Source organism: Portunus trituberculatus, chromosome 18 (assembly GCF_017591435.1).
Source record: "Portunus trituberculatus isolate SZX2019 chromosome 18, ASM1759143v1, whole genome shotgun sequence".
In the NCBI taxonomy this organism is placed as follows: domain Eukaryota; kingdom Metazoa; phylum Arthropoda; class Malacostraca; order Decapoda; family Portunidae; genus Portunus; species Portunus trituberculatus.
Genome location: NC_059272.1, coordinates 26,070,135 through 26,090,055, shown reverse-complemented (window position 1 = coordinate 26,090,055; position 19,921 = coordinate 26,070,135). Strand labels below are relative to the sequence as shown.

The 19,921-nt window shown below is 37.0% G+C and overlaps 1 protein-coding gene across 4 annotated transcripts in view; it reads right to left on the bottom strand.

Moving 5' to 3' along the window:
• The window catches only part of LOC123505682 (polyamine-transporting ATPase 13A3-like), a 73,401-nt gene that overhangs the window by 36,072 nt on the left and 17,408 nt on the right, over positions 1-19,921 (bottom strand). For 2 of the 4 annotated variants that reach the window (XM_045257320.1, XM_045257321.1), the window contains exons 2-4: positions 11,491-11,558; positions 6,434-6,601; positions 4,616-4,683 (exon numbers count right to left, since the gene is read on the bottom strand). In XM_045257320.1, coding sequence (XP_045113255.1) covers positions 4,616-4,683; positions 6,434-6,601; positions 11,491-11,558 — 304 coding nt within the window. Of the gene's footprint in view, positions 1-4,615; positions 4,684-6,433; positions 6,602-11,490; positions 11,559-13,210; positions 13,246-16,790; positions 16,900-19,921 lie in introns of those variants that run through there. The other 2 variants (XM_045257322.1, XM_045257323.1) reach the window with 2 other exon arrangements.

The following is a 19,921-nucleotide window of genomic DNA, read 5'->3' as shown; positions in this document are numbered from 1 at the left end:
TCTTCTTTGACCCACTGAGTTAACACATTTTCCATTGCCAGTGTCAATAGTGTATTTCCCCATGTTGTCTCTGATCCTTCCATTGACCAGTCCTCCCAACACACCTCTTTACAATTAAAATCTCCCATCATTATAGTTCGTTCACAGCCACCCAACATTTCTTCCAGACATGTTCCTGTATCACTTATCATTTCTTCATATTCCTGTACTGACCATGCATTTGTCTTAGGTGGTACGTACACCACTATGTAGTGCCTCTTTTTCCTTCATTAGTTTCTGCTCTGATCTTTAGCACTTCTGCCTTTCCCATACCTTCTTTCACTTGATCCACCTTTATATCTTTTTAACCAGCAACATCACTCCTCCTCCCATCTTACCTACTCTATTTCTTTTCCAAACATTATATTTCCCTTCTCCAACCATCATCAGGTCTTCTCCCTCTCTCAGTTTTGTTTCAGTAAGACCCACAATATCTGGGTTCTTGTCCCTCAAGTAATCGTTGAGTTCTAAAATCCCCGATATCACTCCATTTATGTTGGAATACATTACATTCCGCTCATACGTAAGTTTCTTTAGTCCTTTTTTACTGTACTTTTCTGTGTGTGTGTGTGTGTGTGTGTGTGTGTGTGTGTGTATATTTACCTAGTTGTACAATCAGCGAAAATTGATGTGACAGTGGGAAAAGAACAAACGCAACTTCCCTTGCAATGTAAGTAACTCTTTCAACCGTTACAAGTATCAACGGCATAAAAAAAATAATAAATAAATAAAAAAATAAATAAAAAAAATACCATGTCAACTCATCTGAGCTGTCACTCAAATTTTGAAGGACATTTAAATGGTCAGTCTTGATCAAGCCTTTGTTGGAGATAATGGCAGTGTCACTCTTTCCTCCTAAGCCATCTGCAACTCGTGCAACTCACAAACATTATCAAGTACAAATATTTGCGATGTCAAAGGCATACATGAAGTGAGATGACATAACAAGTGTAATTCAGTCTTACAAATTGGGGCTAAACAGTCATCAAACAAGTGTGAAAACTGGTGTGAGTGCACGTACAACGCAGCGCTTTAATGCAAAATTCAAGGCTAATGATGAGCGTGAGCTTCCATGCCACATTATGGTGGAGGAAGGCCTCGTAAGATTTCTGAAAAAACTTTATCATTGACAGTTATATGACTTGAGTTAGAGAAAAAAACAGACATTACAGCAAGACAAATTAAAGAAAATAATGCTAATGTTCTTCAAGGAATGAGTCTGCGAACCATTCAGAGATCCATCCGAAAAAAACTGAAATACAAGAATGAAAAGGCACGAAGCAAACTGTTGGTGACAGAGGCACAGTGAAGGAAGAGGCTTGAATTTTCATGGAAGTATGTGTATTGCCTACATACCTACCAGGGCCTTACCGAGGTCTCACACACCAAGCACGGATCAGACATGTCACTGGAAAGGTTTCTAAAAGTGTTTGCTGCAAACGTGAGGGACAAGTACTGAATGACAGTATGGAAATCTTGATCATGTTATGTTTTGCTTGGTTTTCAAAGTTTCCACGAATCAAGAAGAGAGGCACTGAATGAGAGAGTAACACAATCAGCGGTGAAAATAAAATTGAGCTGATGGTTTGAATAATTTGAAAATTCAACTATGCATACATTGAACAAAAACAAAATACCTAAATCATACAATTCTATAAAAACTTAAAACATGAAGAGAGAGGCATTGAATGAGAGATGAAAGTAGTGTCTTGTAATGTGAGTGGTAATAGTTGGATCAAGCTGATGGTTCGAGTTGGTATTAAAAAACGGTCTGAGTGGGCTGCACCTTATCTGGCCAAACTCTTTCAACTATGTCTATTGACTTCTACCTTTCCTTAATGCTGGAAGTTTGCCTACATTCAGCCAGTTCCTAAAAAACATGACCATTCTAATCCCTCAAACTAATGTCCTATAGCTTTAGTCTCTTGCTTGCCTAGTCTTTGAATCTATCTTCAATAGGAAGATACTCAAACATCTATCACTTCACAATCTTCTCTTTGATCTCAAGTATGGCTTCTGTCAAGGCTGCTCTACTGGTGATTTTCTGGCTTTCCTTACTAAGTTTTGGTTATCCTCTTTTAGAGATTTCGGTGAAACTTTTGCAATCATGTTAAACGTATCAAAAGCTTTTGATAGAGTTTGGCACAAAGCTTTGATCTCAAAACTACTCTCCTACAGCTTCTATCCTTCTCTCTGTAACTTTATCTCAAGTTTCCTCTCCAACCATTCTATTGCAGCCGTGGTAGACAGGCAATGTTCTTCTCCTAAATCTATTAACAGTGGTGTTCCTAAGGGTTCTGTCCTATCACCCATTCTCTTTCTATTATTCATTAATGATCTTCTTAACCAAACTTCTTGCCCTATTCACTCCTATGCTGATGCTACCACCCTACTTTTTCACATCTTTTCAGCAACGACCAACCATTTAAGAAGTCAACAGATCATGCAGAGACGCCACAGAACACCTGACTTCTGATCTTTCTAAGATTTCTGACTGGAGCAGAGAATACTTAGTAGTTCAATGCCTCAAAAATTCAATTCTTCCATCTATCAATTTGACACAATCTTCCAGACAGCTATCTCCTCCTCTTTAATAATACTGAGCTGTCCCCATCTTCTACACTGAATATCCTCAGTCTGTCCTTTACTCATAATCTAAACTAGAAACTTCACATTTCATCTCTTGGTAAAAGCAGCTTCTATGAAGTTAGGCATTCTGAGGTGTCTCCACCAGTTTTTCTTACCCCTCCATCTGTTAACTCTGTAAAGGGCATTATCTGTCCTTGTATGGAGTACTCTTCACATGCTTCGGGGGAAGTTCCACTCACACAGTTTTGTTAGATAGGGTGGAATCAAAAGCTTTTCGTCTCATCAATTCCCCTCTTCTAACTACCCGTCTTCAGCCTGTTTCTTACTTTCGGAACGTTGCATCTCTTTCTATCTTTTATTGCATTTTCATGCTAACTGCTCTACTGATCTTGCTAAGTACATGCCTCCCCACCTCCTGTGCCCTTGCTGCACAAGACTTTCTTCTTTCTCTCATCCTTATTCCATCCAACTCTCTAATACAAGAGTTAACCAGTACTCTCAATCATTCATATCTTTCTCTGGTAAATTCTGGAACTCCCTGCCTGCTTCTGTATATCCATCTTCCTATGACTTGACTTCTTTTAAGAGGGAGGTTTCAAGACATTTATCCCGGACTTTTGGATAACTCTTAATAACTTTAAAGAACTGGCAATCCAGTGGGCCTTTTTTTTCTTTATTTTGTTGCCTTTGGCCAGTCTCCCCATTTGCATATATATATATATATATATATATATATATATATATATATATATATATATATATATATATATATATATATATATATATATATATATATATATATATATATATATATATATATATATATATATATATATATATATATATATATATATATATATATATATATATATATATATATATATATATATATATATATATATATATATATATATATATATTACATACAAAATTGTTGATAATTATAAATCTTCACTGGTTGGGATTGTTCCACTTTCAATCATATTATGTATGCAAAATCCTTTTAAAAATTATCTGAGATTTTTGCAATGTCACTTTTATCCACTGCCTGCAACTGCAAGCCTTTATTTTGGAATTCTTACTAAAACACTACTATTTCTAATTTTGATAGATCCCCCTCTTAATACTCAATTATTCAAATGCAGATCCGTAGGCTTCTTTCCATTCAATTACTATTCACCATTTTATGAACATGCAGAAACAATTTCAGTTTCCTCATCACTACACCACTACTCTTCACTTCTTCCTTCCTTTAGGTCTGATGGTCAGAGATGCATATTCATCAAATCATATATACTAATCTCTTCACATTTCAGGACATGGATATGTTTCTCCTTCATTGTCTCATAACACTTTGCTTATTCTTTGGGGTGTGACAAACTATTTCAGGCCTTTTAGAGCAAACATGTGCACATTCACAGATCAAGCACACAAGCATACACAAGCACACACGCACACACGCACACACGCATACACAAGCACACACGCACACACTAGAAGACATGATTGTTATTCCTCTGTTCCAGCCAGTAACCAAGGCCACCTGTTGTTTCTTTATTCATGTCTCATATCTATCTAGAGGAACAAAACTGGCAGCATGATCATCAAAGCCTAAAATTCATATTAACTTATATCAAGTGCAGGTCCATTTAGTTGTTTTTTGTACAAGATTTCATTAATTTGATACACATATAATGCAAGAAAGCAAACTTCTGATTCATATCCTCTGTAACATTCATGCAAACACCAATTGTGCAATTAGGATCAGTTGTATTTTTACAAATAGCATTTTGCGATGCAGATTTATTAGATTTTGCTTATTATTACCTTAATAAATATAATAAGAGATGAAAGGAAAATATGATTTAATGATAATTAGCACAAGAACTTTAATGTAAATTAGGACTTCATTCTACCATTACGTTGTATCTCCCTTTCCTATCTTTTATTAATAATTCAAGATCTAACACTAATAAAGTATACTTACCGTATATTATGGGCATTAATTTCAGAGATGTTTTTAACAAAGTTCCTCTTGTATTTCTTGAAATATTCCTAAGGACAGAAAGAATTATTAGAAATTCACCCATTAATATATTCTGCAATTACCATATCACATACTGACATCCTTAGCAATTGTTTTCTTGTGAATGTAGATACATATAAAAGACACATTACAGCATTAACTGTTAGAGGCATAACCCAGTGGACCCTATTCATGTGTGACTGATAATATAAAGCGTGTCCCGTGAATTAAGATACATATCTTGGGATTTGATAATTCAAGTAATTCTAAGTCGAAGATACTGTACAAACACATGCTGTGTTTTGCTTTATTTTGGGAGAAACTAACATAAAAGATTTATTTAGCAGATTTTACTCGCCCTTGGTGGGCCTTTGCCACCCCTTCTTCCCAGTTTACTGTGTACTTGAGTACTGCAACTCAGCATGTGTAATCATTATTGTGTGTTATGTAAATAGTCAAAACTTTACAGGATGCAGTAAGCAAATGACATAATTTTCTGTTGCATCAGTCGAAAAATGCTTAAGTAACACACAAATACAATACTAATGGTAGCATCTTTTGTTAGCCCAAGTTTATTCTTCATAAAACTGGTTTATTTCTTTACACCATCTTCTATTATGTTTTTATAAAAGAATTTGCTATTTAAGAATACTTTTTGCTCACCTAAAAACAAATAAAAAAAAGTGTGTGTGAGAGAGAGAGAGAGAGAGAGAGAGAGAGAGAGAGAGAGAGAGAGAGAGAGAGAGAGAGAGAGAGAGAGAGAGAGAGAGAGAGAGAGAGAGAGAGAGTGTTAGTTGTGAGATACAGCATAAGAGCCACACTAAGCTCATGCTAAGGGCCCAAACTGAAGTTAATATGCCATTAGAGTATAGTGAAATAATGAATAAGGGTAGAGACAAGCCTGATTAATGATAGGGTAAAGGAAAGATGTGGGGATGTTTATAGTGGAAATTGCCGAGTCTTGGGGGAGAGCAGTAACATGTGCTTCCCTTTGGTGAAGGGTCAGCAGGTTATCCTGTCTACTAGTGTCCATGGCGCTGGGGCACCCTGGCACCATCAGGACAGAAGAGAAGGACAGAAGAGAGCAGGGTGTGATAGGAGTAACATCGTCACCTGGGCATTCTTCTGCAAAGCAGTTACATACATGCACGCGCCATATTAGTGTTTGAGTTCACCTACCACCTACAGGACCGGCAACATGTGAGTGTGGTGAAGATACTCTGTACTGTTAAGTGAGTGAATATGTGCTGTATTCTTACTTTACTATGCATATAATATTTAGCATGCAAAAGATCTTAGGGTTAAGTAGTCATAAGCACGATAGCAGTCATTGTTTGGAGGTGTTGGAGTGGGGTTAAGTGCGACTCATTGAGGGGGCTTCTCTCCCTCCTGCACTCTACCAAATAATGATGTCCAATCAAGAACCACTGTCCACTAGATGTAATTAGGATGTAGTGCAACATAGTGTTGTCATGGCGTTCTCTTGTTATCTACAGGTTTTGACTGAATAAAATACAACACATTCAAGTCATTGTGAAGGGTCTCCCTATCCTGACAACTTAATTGACACCGCCTTATGGGTGGCGGCAAGACTAATCTTAAAACAAACATTCCTGCTGCTGGTGTGACAAACAGCTGAGTATGGGAACATTAATGGTGGCATGCTGTTGGCTTTAAAGGGCAGCTTTGATATTTTGATATACCATAAAGAAATATACTCTCTTAACTATCATGCATTATTTATAAATTCATAATCAGTAATGCAATAATATTACTAACCACAATAAGAACTTTAGTGGCATGTTCCAAGGAGCACTGAGAGTGGGTGGCCTTTAGCATCCAGACTGGAACCCAATGAAATACAAGTCGCAGGAATCCAGCAGACACCACAATGAAGAACCAGGTGATGCCAGTTTTAAGTTTTGATCGACGGTATCCATAGATTTCCTGAAAGGTAAAATTTCATTTATATAAAATCTTAAATTAAGCAATAGCATTGTCCTATAAAAGCAAAACTGTCAACTTGCAGAGTACATTACAAGAGAGAATTAAGTACACACACATGTTTATATGCAGAGGAAGAAAGTATGGTACATGAATGACTTTAAAAGGGTATGACATGAATGCCAGAAATTTTACTAGGCTTGCTGTGGTCAAGGAAAATCACCACTTGATCTTATTTACAGGATTCTTCTCCATTACAATTATTAACAGAATGATTTATGAGAAGGAATATGGGTTCTATTTAAAGTTGGCAAAATTATTTTTCAAACATTAATGAGATACAGCTGCTTTATACTTTAAGAATAGAAAAAAAAATTGAGCATCACTGAGGTACAGATGCACTGTACAAATATTTTTTTTTTATAATACTGTGAACAATAATTAGCATGGTAAAGATTAATGTAAAACTAGCAAACATTTTGAGAGAAGAGAAGATCTAAAAGAAAAAAAGTGACGGGGAGGGTCAGACAGACAGGCTATCGTTGGGAGGCGAAAGGCAGAAAAGGAAGTATTGGTGATGGTGGTGTTAGCTTGTGTGTGTGTGTGTGTGTGTGTGTGTGTGTGTGTGTGTGTGTGTTAGTTGTGAGATATAGGATAAGAACCACACTAAGTTCCATCTCTATATCAACTTTTATCCAATTTTTCCTTTAAATTTATGGATTACCTTAGTAAACACAGTCTGATTAATGAGTGTAATCTGTACTGCAATGGTTCTGTGAGGGAAGCTGTTTCTTGATGTCTCTTCTGCAAACACTTCTTTATAATTTCCTTGTATGTTCTGTGGCACCTCTCATATATGGCATCATAAGATAATCTCTTTCCAACTTCTCCATCATTTCCAATATTCAATTTAGTGTTATCAAATTCCCACTTTCTCTCTTTTTTCCCAGTGTAGTCAGCCCCAATCTCTCCCCCCCTTCCCATAACTATACCCTCTTAAACTTGTAGTGGTTTCATTTGCAGATCTGAATTTTTCTAGCCTCAGTCATCTTGATTTGTTACTTTTCTCATAATAGCAAAGAGATTCATTTAGCTTGTCGTCCCTTCTACCATGATGATAGTACAAAATCTTATGAAACTGGTCCCCATTTTTACTTATTGCCTTTATTTACTGCTCTGACTTCTGTGTGTGTGTATTTACCTACTTGTATTTATCTAGTTGTGAGATACAGAAAGAGCCCCACTAGACTCATGTTGTCCTGCCTCCTGATCCATTTCTATCAAAATTTTACTTGAATTTATGTATGGTCTTTGCACACACTGTTTCATCATTAAGTTTGTTCCACGCTGCTATACATCTGTGAGGAAAGCTGTATTTCTTTATGTCTCTTCTGCAATCACTCACTCTCAGTTTTCTTCCATGTCCTCTGGTGCTCCTCATATCAAGTTTCACTAGATCATCTCTGTCCAGCTTCTCTATCCCTTCCAATATCCTATATAGTGCTATCATATCACCTCTCTCCCTCCTTTCTTCCAGTGTAGTTAATCCCAGTTTTTCCAACCTCTCTTCATAACTATATTCACTTAGATTTGTAGGAATTTTTGTTGCAGCTTTCTAGATTCTTTCCAGCTTCCTGATGTCTTTTTTTTCAGATTTGATGACTACACTAATGCTGCATACTCCAAACGCGGACATATTATTGTTGTTATCAACTTTTTTACCATATCTTATATGCAAATGCTGCTCTGAAATTTCTAAGTAGATTATAGGTTTCTCCTGTGATCTTGTTAATATGCTTTTCAAACGACATGCTGTTAGAAGTGGTTACTCCCACATCCTTTTACTAATTTCTTAATTTCCCACGTAATAAGTAGTATCTCTTATTCTCTTAGCCCCCCTTCCAAACACCATCATGCTACATTTCTTGGCATTAAACTCCATGTCCCATTCCATTGACCATTCATGTATTTTCAATAAGTCTTGATTTAGTGTTTCACATTTTTTCTGATTAGAGGCTCTTCTCATAATCTTTCCATCATCAGCAAAGAGACTTATGTAGCTAATTACTTTTTCCAGCATGTCATTAACATAAACACCAAACATAGTTGGTACTAATACTGAACCTTGTGGGGCTTCACCTATTACTTCCCTCCAATTTGACTTTTCACTTCTGACAAATGACCTCATTTCTCTACCCGTCAAAAGTCAGTTATCCATCTTAATAATGATCCTTCCAGTCCTCCTATACTTTTCAATTTCCATATTTGTATGGTACTTTATCAAAAGCTTTCTTTAAGATCCAAGTATATGCAATCAGCTCATCCATCTCTCTCATTCACTGTATCCACTACTCTTGAGTAAAAACAACAAATTAGTTGTACAGGATCTACCTGGAACCCAAATTGTTTCTGTTATCACTCTGTTATCTTCCAGGAATTCCATCCACCTGTTCTTGATTATTCTCTGGCAAATTTTTACTACCACACTCGTTAGTGATACTGGTCAATAATTTAATGGGTCTTCCTTGTTCCCGGCCTTGAAGATTGGGATAATATCAGTCCTTGGATAAACTTTCTTCCAACAAGGTGGTGCTGATGATATTGTGGATCACCTTAGCCAGTTGTGAGCTGCATTCTTTTAAAACCCAGTTTGATATCCCATCAGGTCCCATTGCTTCCCTTACTTCCAGTTTATCCAAACTATTCTGTACTTCCTCTATTGTTGTTTTGAATTCCTCCAAATCTGTCCTACTTACTATATTTATCCTTTCTTCTTTGAACACATTTTCTTTAGTGAACACGGAGCAGAAGTGTCCTTTTAAATATATAATTGGTCCACAGGTCAAATTTCCTATTTTTCTTCCCCTTGCTCCATGCTTTCTCTCTTTCCAGTCTGACTGTAGCACATCTCTTTTTGTACCACTCCTAGATGAATGTATTCAGCTTTACCCTCTTGGGTACCCATTTTTTTAACTCCCTTATTGTATATTTCCATGAAGGTGGCCCACTTAACTTCAATGTCACCTGCCTCCATAACTCCCTTTCAATCCACTCCCTCAAAGAAGCTCCTGGGTTGTCAAAGATTGGTTTTGGTATAGTTTAACCACTCACTCACTCCTGTGGTCTTCATTCCTCTTGCTTTTACTTTTTATCTATAGATGAGAACTGTATCAGGACATGATCACTTTTCCTACTGAGCTTTTATAATTTAAGTCCTCAATAATTGTGTGTTCTTTTGTAAATATCAGGTCAAGTATTGATGATAATCAATTTGCCCTGAATCTTGTGTGTTCTTGGACTCATTGTGTGAAGATGTTCTCAATGGCCAATTCTAATAGTTGGTTTCCCCATGATGCCTCACTGCCTTCAGTAGTCCAATTTTCCCAAGAAACCTCCTTAAAGTTAAAGTCTCTCATTGCTAATGCATCTTCACTTCCTCCAATTAACTTAGACTTGCTTTTGTGCTTTCTGATTTCCTTCTGTATTCTTCTTCACCCCAAGAGTTGGCTTTGGAGAACACAGGACATGATAATACTGAGACATCTTCCCAGGTTCCTTTTTAACTTTACTTTGAGCACCTCAACATCACCCTCCCCACATGTAGTTGATTATACTGTTAGCTCTTTCTTCACTAGGAGCATCACATCTCCACCTTGCTTATTTTCTCTTTTTTCTTTTTTCAGCCATATATTGTATTTTCCATCACCAATCTCTGGGACCTTCACATCACTCTCCAGTTCAGTTTCAACAATTCCCATAACATTTTTTTTTCCTGTAAATAATCTTTTAATTCAAACCTAGCTGACATTAAATCATTTAAGTTTGTTAAAGCAACTTTTAACTTGTCCCCTCAGCAACCTCCTTTCTCATGTACCACTTTTTCAATCTCATGTCCATAACCCTCCAAAAGAATTTCTTTTTCTCCACCTCTAATCTTGTTTTTTTGACTCACTTCTCTTTTTAACTCATTTATTTTGTCTCTCTCCTCCCTGGTCCTATCTTTCTTAATCCACATCTGTTTGTACTCCTCCACTCTTCCCAATTTCCAGGCCTTATCTATTGTTGACTCAGTTGCCAATTGAGACTTTTCTTATCCAATGTATCTCTCACTAAATTTTCCTTCTGCTTTATCACTTTGACAACCTTTTCGGCTAAAAGGTTATCATTCACTTTCGTTTGCTCTTCCACTATCTTTCTGAAATCCACTTTTCATCCTCATGTTCCTTTTTTCCAAATTTCTTGTCTTACATTTAATTCCTCCACTTTTCCCTCATACTCTTCAGCTTTCAGTTGGTATAATGTCAACTTCCTATGAAGGTCATCGTACGCACTCTTCCACACTCTCTTAACTTTGTTTGTTATACATACCACATCCAGTCCTTTTTCCAATATATTATCTCTCACTTCCAAGTTTCCTGATATAAATCAATCTATGTTTATATACATGAAAAGAATTTTAGTATAGAGATTGGCAGAGGTATAAGAAATAATACAATCTTTTTTTCCTTTTGATGTATACATTAGAGATATGAATGAGGAAATTCACCAAATTACAGTAATGTAACCATATCGGAGATTAATATTATACATGGAAATTATGGAGGTGTTAAGAAAGAATGGAGAAGAAAATTTATATGAGCACAAGTATTTACGCATGGATGAAATAATGAAGGAGATAAAAAAAAAAAAAAAATCAATGGACTATAGAGTATACTTATAAGAAAGGGAATTATTACCTTAATTAAGAATGTGCGAATTAATTAGGTGAGTGCACATGTATAATTTTATCTGCCAAATAGTTAAATGACTGAAAGTTTTCACCCAATAGCACCATATAGATACTGCACACATAAAACATCAAGTGATCACATAAACAACACACTGCTACTTACTGCCTCCTCATCCTCATTGCCAATGATGTGGTCGACACCAGGTTTCTCAACATTTGGGCCTTGCTCTCCTGAAAAAGGGACAGAAAGAATAAATACAAGTCTTTTATGTATGGAAATTTTTAAACTGACAAACTGTATGACTAATTTCTAATGATATTAACCTTTTCTTACCAGACAAAGCATCTAATAATAAGCAGTAATTCCAACCTGCCCTGCCCATGTATACACTATGCGCATTTCAAATTACAGTGTTTGAAGTTTTCTTTCAATAACATATTAAGCAAAATGTTCTTTATGTATTCCTACACTCCAAAAATAGTAATCATAGATCCAAAACATATCTTCATATACAATACCTAAAAGCAGCACCAGGTATAGTAAAACACCAAAGACCCAACACAGCAGTTACTCCACCACATGCATCACTACTGAATGGTGGGATGGCATCAAGCACATCTCCAAAAACATAAACCATCAGATCTTTTCTGTTTTCTCCTACTTTTCTTATCCTTCCTTTCATTTCAAAGCTGCATATTACACATAAGTGGGTAATGACTTAAATTGCTCTTGTGTACCCACATTCTCAAGTCTTCTGAGTAAAGCAGGGTTTTTCAAGCTGTTCATGACAGCATCTGCTTTAAAATTTCCATCTCATGTTCCTTTTTTTTTTTTTATGGCCTATAGCGGTTGTAGGCATACTTGAGGAGTATATGTAGGAAGCACTGTTAAGCTCTCGCCCAACAGTGGTGCAGGCAATTTTATTTACAGTGGAACCCATATTAGGGTCCATATCACCACCCAAGCACATCTTTGGTGTAACCACCTAGAACCTTTGTATCATGGTGACGTGTAGGTAACTTTAAACCACTCAACAAATGGCATGGCTTCAAAGTGGTATGTGGTGGGATTTGAACCTATGCAAGGAAGTCTGCCCAATCCCATGCTCATATATATGAAGATTGGAAATAATTTTGTTCAATATTCAGAGAAAGGAGAAGTGATGAAATGGCTTATAAGCATACTGTCACTAAAAAAATTAATTACTGACAAAAATTATAGAAGGGAGGGTGAAGAATAAGAGCATATTAGTATAAGAACAAGCATGATTTTGAAATGGAGGATGAATAATCTAGATCACGTAGAAAATGGCTGGAACATGTGGAGATAATGTCAGAAGACGAACCAATTAAAAAATTGATGTATTGTCACAAAAGTAAAACCAAGAGAAGGCCAAGAACTAAATGGATAGAGTCAATGAAGGATGAAGCAGGAGGGATAGCTTTGTTGGGTGTTTTAGCAGGAGGAGAGCATGGTCAGCATTCAAAAAGGCATTCTTAGAGACTTAGAAACTACTACAGTAATACTCCGCTTAACAAACAGGTTGGGGGTGTCAAAGCTGTTCCTAGAGCGAAAATTCGTTAAGCGGACGTAATTTTCCCATAGGAAATAATGGAAATAGGGGGATGTGTTCTGGGCTGGTCCCCAACATACCACATGGGTCAAAAAAAAAAAAAAAAGATATATACATTTAGCAGCATATTGGGCCACCGTTGTACCACTACTTTTATGATGTCATATGAGTCATTGGAAGTTAGAGGAGCTACGTACAAATTCTCTCACATTCTCGCATTTATGTTCACAAAATAACATTTCTATTAGCTTTTTACAAACCTTGTCCCCAAGAAAGAATTGTTTTGTAATGCATAAAGTGAAATCTTACATGGAATACCGAAAAATAAAGCAGAGATGAGATGTGCCACAGACGAAGCGAGAGACTTGCAGCCACTCGGCCGCTTCTTCTTCTTCTTGTGACCCTTTTAGCCTGCGTGTTGTCTTTCCCCATGATATTTGTGTCCACTCCTCTATTGCCTGCTATAATGGATATCATATCTTAGTATTCATATACGCTCATGCCACGAGGATAACCTTAACTCCGTGGCACTGAGTGATAGTGAATTACTAATGAAATACCGCGGTATTTCATTAGTAATTAGTAATTTTAACTTTTTATTAAATCTTTATAATATGATTTGGCATACCGGTGACTTTCCATCTTCTTGGGCTGTGACAGTGGTTCTCTCCAATTAATTACCTCGTTATCTCAAGAAAACAAAAGTTATGTTTTCACTACTCTCTCTCTCTCTCTCAACTTCGATTATGTTATCTAGGGAATTTTCTCCCCGAATGTTAACACTGTTCTGTCTAGGGAAAATTCCCTAATCCGTACATTGTTTTGACGCTCGACTTGTCTCCAGTGTGCTCGACTTGACACGCTCGAGTTAGTTCACGCTCGACTCGTCCATAAACCACCCTTGAGGATGTGACTGTTTTACAAAAATGGCCGTTTCTTGTAGTGTTTGTGGATGCAAGTCTATGCATTGGAAAGGAACTACCCTACGTTTTCATAATTTACCCAAAGAAGAGTAGAGTAAAAAATGGCTGGAAATATATAGTGTTAGGCCCGGTTCACACCAAGGTTTAACGTCTTCCGTCTTCCGTCGTACGTGGCAAGTGTGACGTCATACGCTTCCGCTTGCCTATGAACCGGGGAATGGTCACTTCTTTCCGCTTCCGTTCCAGCGGAATCCGTTTAGCGGACGAGCTAACTTGAATCCATCTCTCCTTGTGCGGTGTTGCATCCGTTGTTTTCTAAGAATTAAAGTGCTATAATAATTTGGGTGAAACATATATTAATGATAATCAGAAATATTGTAATTGATATATAATATGTTGTATATGTATATGTGTGCGAATTTGTAAAAGACAATTTAAAATTATGCGGAGAAAACGCTTGTGAATGTCTGTGACGACGACAAAAACAACAGCCAGCCACGTGATTCCAGTCTTCCAACCTGAAGTTCCCCTCGGTATACTACATCATATTGGTAGGGTACACTTCCCTGTGGAGAGTTGAAATATTCAACAAAAGTCTGCCTCACATTCTCTGCAGCTGATGAATAATTATTTGCACCCATTCGCCCTGGTGCATCCTCTCATGTGTGACCACTCCCCACATCTTGATGCTGTGTTTACAAGCGGACTATCGGAGGCCATCCCATCCGCCGCTTCTCCTGTGACGTCATAAACACGGGAAAACGGACAAAAACAACGGAGACGGAAGACGTTAAGACGTTGGTGTGAACCGGGCCTTACCAAGAATAGGCCTATCACTGCACTACCTGACACGACCTCTGTTACAGATGCCACACATCTAAAAATACAGTAGTATATGATGCAGATCATCTCCCTTTTCTTTTGCTTCCATTTCCAATATGATTGTGACGTCATAATAACCCGCGGCAGGTGAAATATAGATCCAAACGAACAGCAATGTGGAATATGTCGGGGAGGAAAAGGAAACTGTGGAACATTTCATAATAAAGTACAAAGAAAAGTTCTGGACAATCAGGTAACAAGAATCATAGGTAGGGAAGAATGTGAGGAGAAGGAAGACGAGGGATCAGAACGGTACTAAGACTGACAGGTGGTTAAAGACAAAAAGACAGCAAAAAAGTGAGTCACGCCCACATGAAAACATTTTTAGTCGAGAGCTGGTCAATAAGGAACCAACTTTACATACGGTGAAAGAAGAAGGAGAGAGATCTAGGAAGCGATTCCAAGCGTCACAGGTCCAAAGAAGAAGAAGAAGAGAGCTGAGACTATGTGTGCTTTACGCCACATACCGGAGGGAAGCGTAGCGGGTTAGGACTAGACATCGCCATGTCACAACAAAACTCGCCACACTTTTTTTTACTTATTTATTTATTTTTATTTAAAAGACGTGTGAAAATGTTATCTTCTTTCTGCAGATAATGTTCCTGTCCATACATTATTCAAAATATTACCTAACACTTTCACACAACGCAAGAAAAATCACTATTGTTTAATTCCAATTGAGTTTAACACTGCAAGAGAGAAAAAATAATAACGTTGAGAAAAGCAGTCATCACCATAAGAGCAGACTGAGCAGAAGTTTGGCATAGCTGAGATCCTTTAAGAATACATACTGTATATATATATATATATATATATATATATATATATATATATATATATATATATATATATATATATATATATATATATATATATATATATATATATATATATATATATATATATATATATATATATATATATATATATATATATATATATATATATATATATATATATATATATATATATATATATATATATATATATATATATATATATATATATATATATATATATATATATATATATATATATATATATATATATATATATATATATATATATATATATATATATATATATATATATATATATATATATATATATATATATATATATATATATATATATATATATATATATATATATATATATATATATATATATATATATATATATATATATATATATATATATATATATATATATATATATATATATATATATATATATATATATATATATATATATATATATATATATATATATACACACACACACACACACACACACACACACGTATGCGGTTAACGAAAAGTATTGTATGTTGGCGGGCAATAGCGCGTCAGGATATGAATCTTTATTCAGGGGTGGGCAAACTGCTTTCTCTGCTAGGGCCACATTGAAAAAAAATCACAATCTTATAGGGCCGCATACTATATTAACTCAAAATCATTAATATCTAAAATACAAAAATAAAGGATTCTAAAGAAAAAGCCACCCTCACACGCATGTGCACACTTGCGGAAAAAAAAAAAAATGTTCACAATTCTATTTTGGCGTTGTTTATCAAATTGTTCTTTTAAATTTAGTAACATTTGTCGAGCCGCATGAATTCCTTTGGCGGGCCGCATGCGGTTCGCAGGCCGTAATTAGTCCATACCTGTTTTAATCCTTATTGAAATGTAAAATGATCATTTCACTATATCCATTCTATTACTTATTACCAGCGAAAGTAGAACTGAAAAAAAAGTACAGATACACGCTATCGTATGATGGCATTACTATCATTTATCTCTCAAATGGTGGCCAATCATAATCTACAAGTTACTCCACATTTTTTTTCTTTTCGTGATAAAAAATGGGTTGATGTCGCTGACCTTATCTAATCGGCATAGGTATATGTAGTACCCCATCCGTCCAAGGTTGATATCTGTTGCTTTCACTTTACATGTAGCCTATCCCTTCGCAACTCACACTATTTCAGAACGCTCAGTAATACAATATAACAAAAGTGAAGAAAGGAATCAGACTGAGGTAAAGTCTGCTTCTCATAAATAACAAATAAAGCGGTCACGGACCTTGCACTGCCATCGGTTCAGCGACAAGCGAGGCACTACACTGTCTGCACACACCATAAACACACACATCAGTACACTTTCCCTCCCTCCTCTGTGATACAACTGAGACAAAATTCCAGGTGTGGCAGCTTTAGAGTTGATGAAGGTCCCTGATACATATGGTCATTTTCTAGCATTTTTTTTATCTTTCAGAAATTCACGCAAATTAAGCTGTTAACAACGTTTGTAAAAAGAACACTGATTTCACTGAACAAAAGAATGACTGAATACACTAAAGAAAAGCAAGTCTCAAGGAATATAACATAGTAAAAAATAGTACAATTGGTAACTTATATTCTACCTGCTCTCTTCCGAGTTACCAAATCACAGCAACGCTCAAAGAGTTCCCTGTGATGTTTACACCTCACTGATGACTGTGGCATATACACTTAGAGGTATATATTTAAACTTGTATTGTCACTCTTGTGTGCCCTCCTTGGATGTATAGCCTAGGTGTCATGGAGACATGTCGAATATTATTATGAACCATAGTAGACTGTCCTTTCTAAGCCCTTCCTGTAGATGTTTTTGTTATTCAGCTACCGTAGAGAGGCCGTGCTGGTCATGGTTTATCTCAGTAGTAGTAGTAGTAGTAGTAGTAGTAGTAGTAGTAGTAGTAGTAGTAGTAGTAGTAGTTGTTGTTGTTGTTGTTGTTGTTGTTGTTGTTGTTGTTGTTGTGGTGGTGGTGGTGGTGGTGGTGGTGGTGGTGGTGGTGTAGTAGTAGTAGTAGTAGTAGTAGTAGTAGTAGTAGTAGTAGTAGTAGTAGTAGTTGTTGTTGTTGTTGTTATAAGGTTGTGTTGTTACTAGTGCTGTTGTCGTCACACGCACACTTTCCTTGCCACACTGCAATCTTACATAAATAACATAAGGAACCGTCATCCCTGTCCCACCAAAAATGCTATTGTTACTTCCGTTGGTGCTACAAAAGACACACACACACACACACACACACACACACACACACACACACACACACACACAGAGAGAGAGAGAGAGAGAGAGAGAGAGAGAGAGAGAGAGAGAGAGAGAGAGAGAGAGAGAGAGAGAGAGAGAGAGAGAGAGAGAGAGAGTCACTCATGACATTAATATAAATGATGCTCTTCAATTACAGAAATAAAATCTGATAATTTCGGACTATCAATTTAACCTCATCTAACCATGCACTTTGCTACACACACACACACACACACACACACACACACACACACACACACACACACACACACACACACACCACGTAGTGTAGTGGTTAGCAAGCTCGACTCACAATCGAGAGGGCCAGGTTCGAGTCCCGGTAAGCAGCGAGGCAAATGGGCAAGCCTCTTAATGTGTGGCCCCTGTTCACCTAGCAGTAAATAGGTACGGGATGTAACTCGAGGGGTTGTGGCCTCGCTTTCCCGGTGTGTTGTGTGTTGATGTGGTCTCAGTCCTACCCGAATATCGGTCTATAAGCTCTGAGCTCGCTCCATAATGGGGAAGACTGGCTGGGTGACCAGCAGACTACAGAGGTGAATTACACACACACTCACTCACTCACTTATTCATTCTCTCTCTCTCTCTCTCTCTCTCTCTCTCTCTCTCTCTCTCTCTCTCTCTCTATATATATATATATATATATATATATATATATATATATATATATATATATATATATATATATATATATATATATATATATATATATATATATATATATATATATATATCGCTCTCTAAGGAAGTGAGTAATTTCGTTGGGAACTCATTCTATACACCCAAGCAAGTAACTGTTATACTACTTACCATTTCTTACTTATTTACATGCATACCACTCAGTAGAAAGTGCACGGTAGCACGAACTGTCACCGGTATCACCAAGCGTTAGGAAGTGGAAGGTAATAGGTAACGACAAAGGTGACTGTGATAGTGGTGACTGGCAATATTCGTAGATAATCAATTGTGGCGGATTACGGGTGTTGTGACTGGCAACAATAATGACCGCGATAAGTTGATAGATGGTGACAAAAGGTTCATTCCAACTCTAGGACTACCTTCAATCGCAACAAGTGACCACCTGACTCATTTCCTAGCCGTTCCTTAGGTCAAGATATCATTCTAAGACTCCATGTCAGGACTTCCCACGAGAGCAACTATATGTGTGTGTGTGTGTGTGTGTGTGTGTGTGTGTGTGTGTGTGTGTGTGTGTGTGTGTGTAATTCACCTCGGTCGGCTGCTGGTCACCCAGCCAGTCTTCCCCATTACGGAGCGAGCTCAGAGCTCATAGACCGATCTTCGGGTAGGACTGAGACCACAACACACTCCACACACTGGGAAAGCGAGACCACAACCCCTCGAGTTACATCCCGTACCTATTTACTGCTAGGTGAACAGGGGCTACACATTAAGAGGCTTGCACATTTGCCTCGCCGCGCCGGGATTCGAACCCGGCCCTCTCGATTGTGAATCGAGCGTGCTAACCACTACACTGCGCGGTGTGTGTGTGTGTTTCACTGTTTGATCTGCTTCAGTCTGTGTGTGTGTGTGTGTGTGTGTGTGTGTGTGTGTGTGTGTGTGTGTGTGTGTGTGTGTGTGTGTGTGCGTGCGCAGGTAACACTTGTAGATAACGTAGATTATATGTAGTTACACGTGTATTATGTTAAACCGTTATCATTCTTCTCTATAATTAAAAGTAAATAAGATATGAATATATGAATATGAAGTTTTTTTCCTTGGGTGTCAGTGGCATGGCATTAAATATTGTGTCATGTCGATACAAGTGTTAAAAAGTAAATAACATGATCCCCTCCCCTTATCTCAATCTAAAAGTATAGTGTGTGACACGAAAAACATGAAATGGTCCTGATAAATAAACACACACACACACACACACACAGAGAGAGAGAGAGAGAGAGAGAGAGAGAGAGAGAGAGAGAGAGAGAGAGAGAGAGAGAGAGAGAGAGAGAGAGAGAGACGTAAACAAATGGACACATGAAACATACCTTTTTTTCATGAGTTTTATTGAGTAAAGTTGTGTTACTCTTTTACTGCAAGACTTATGTTATCGCTCATATGTTTCTGATGTGATGTGCTTGTTTTTCATAAGTTTATTCTCG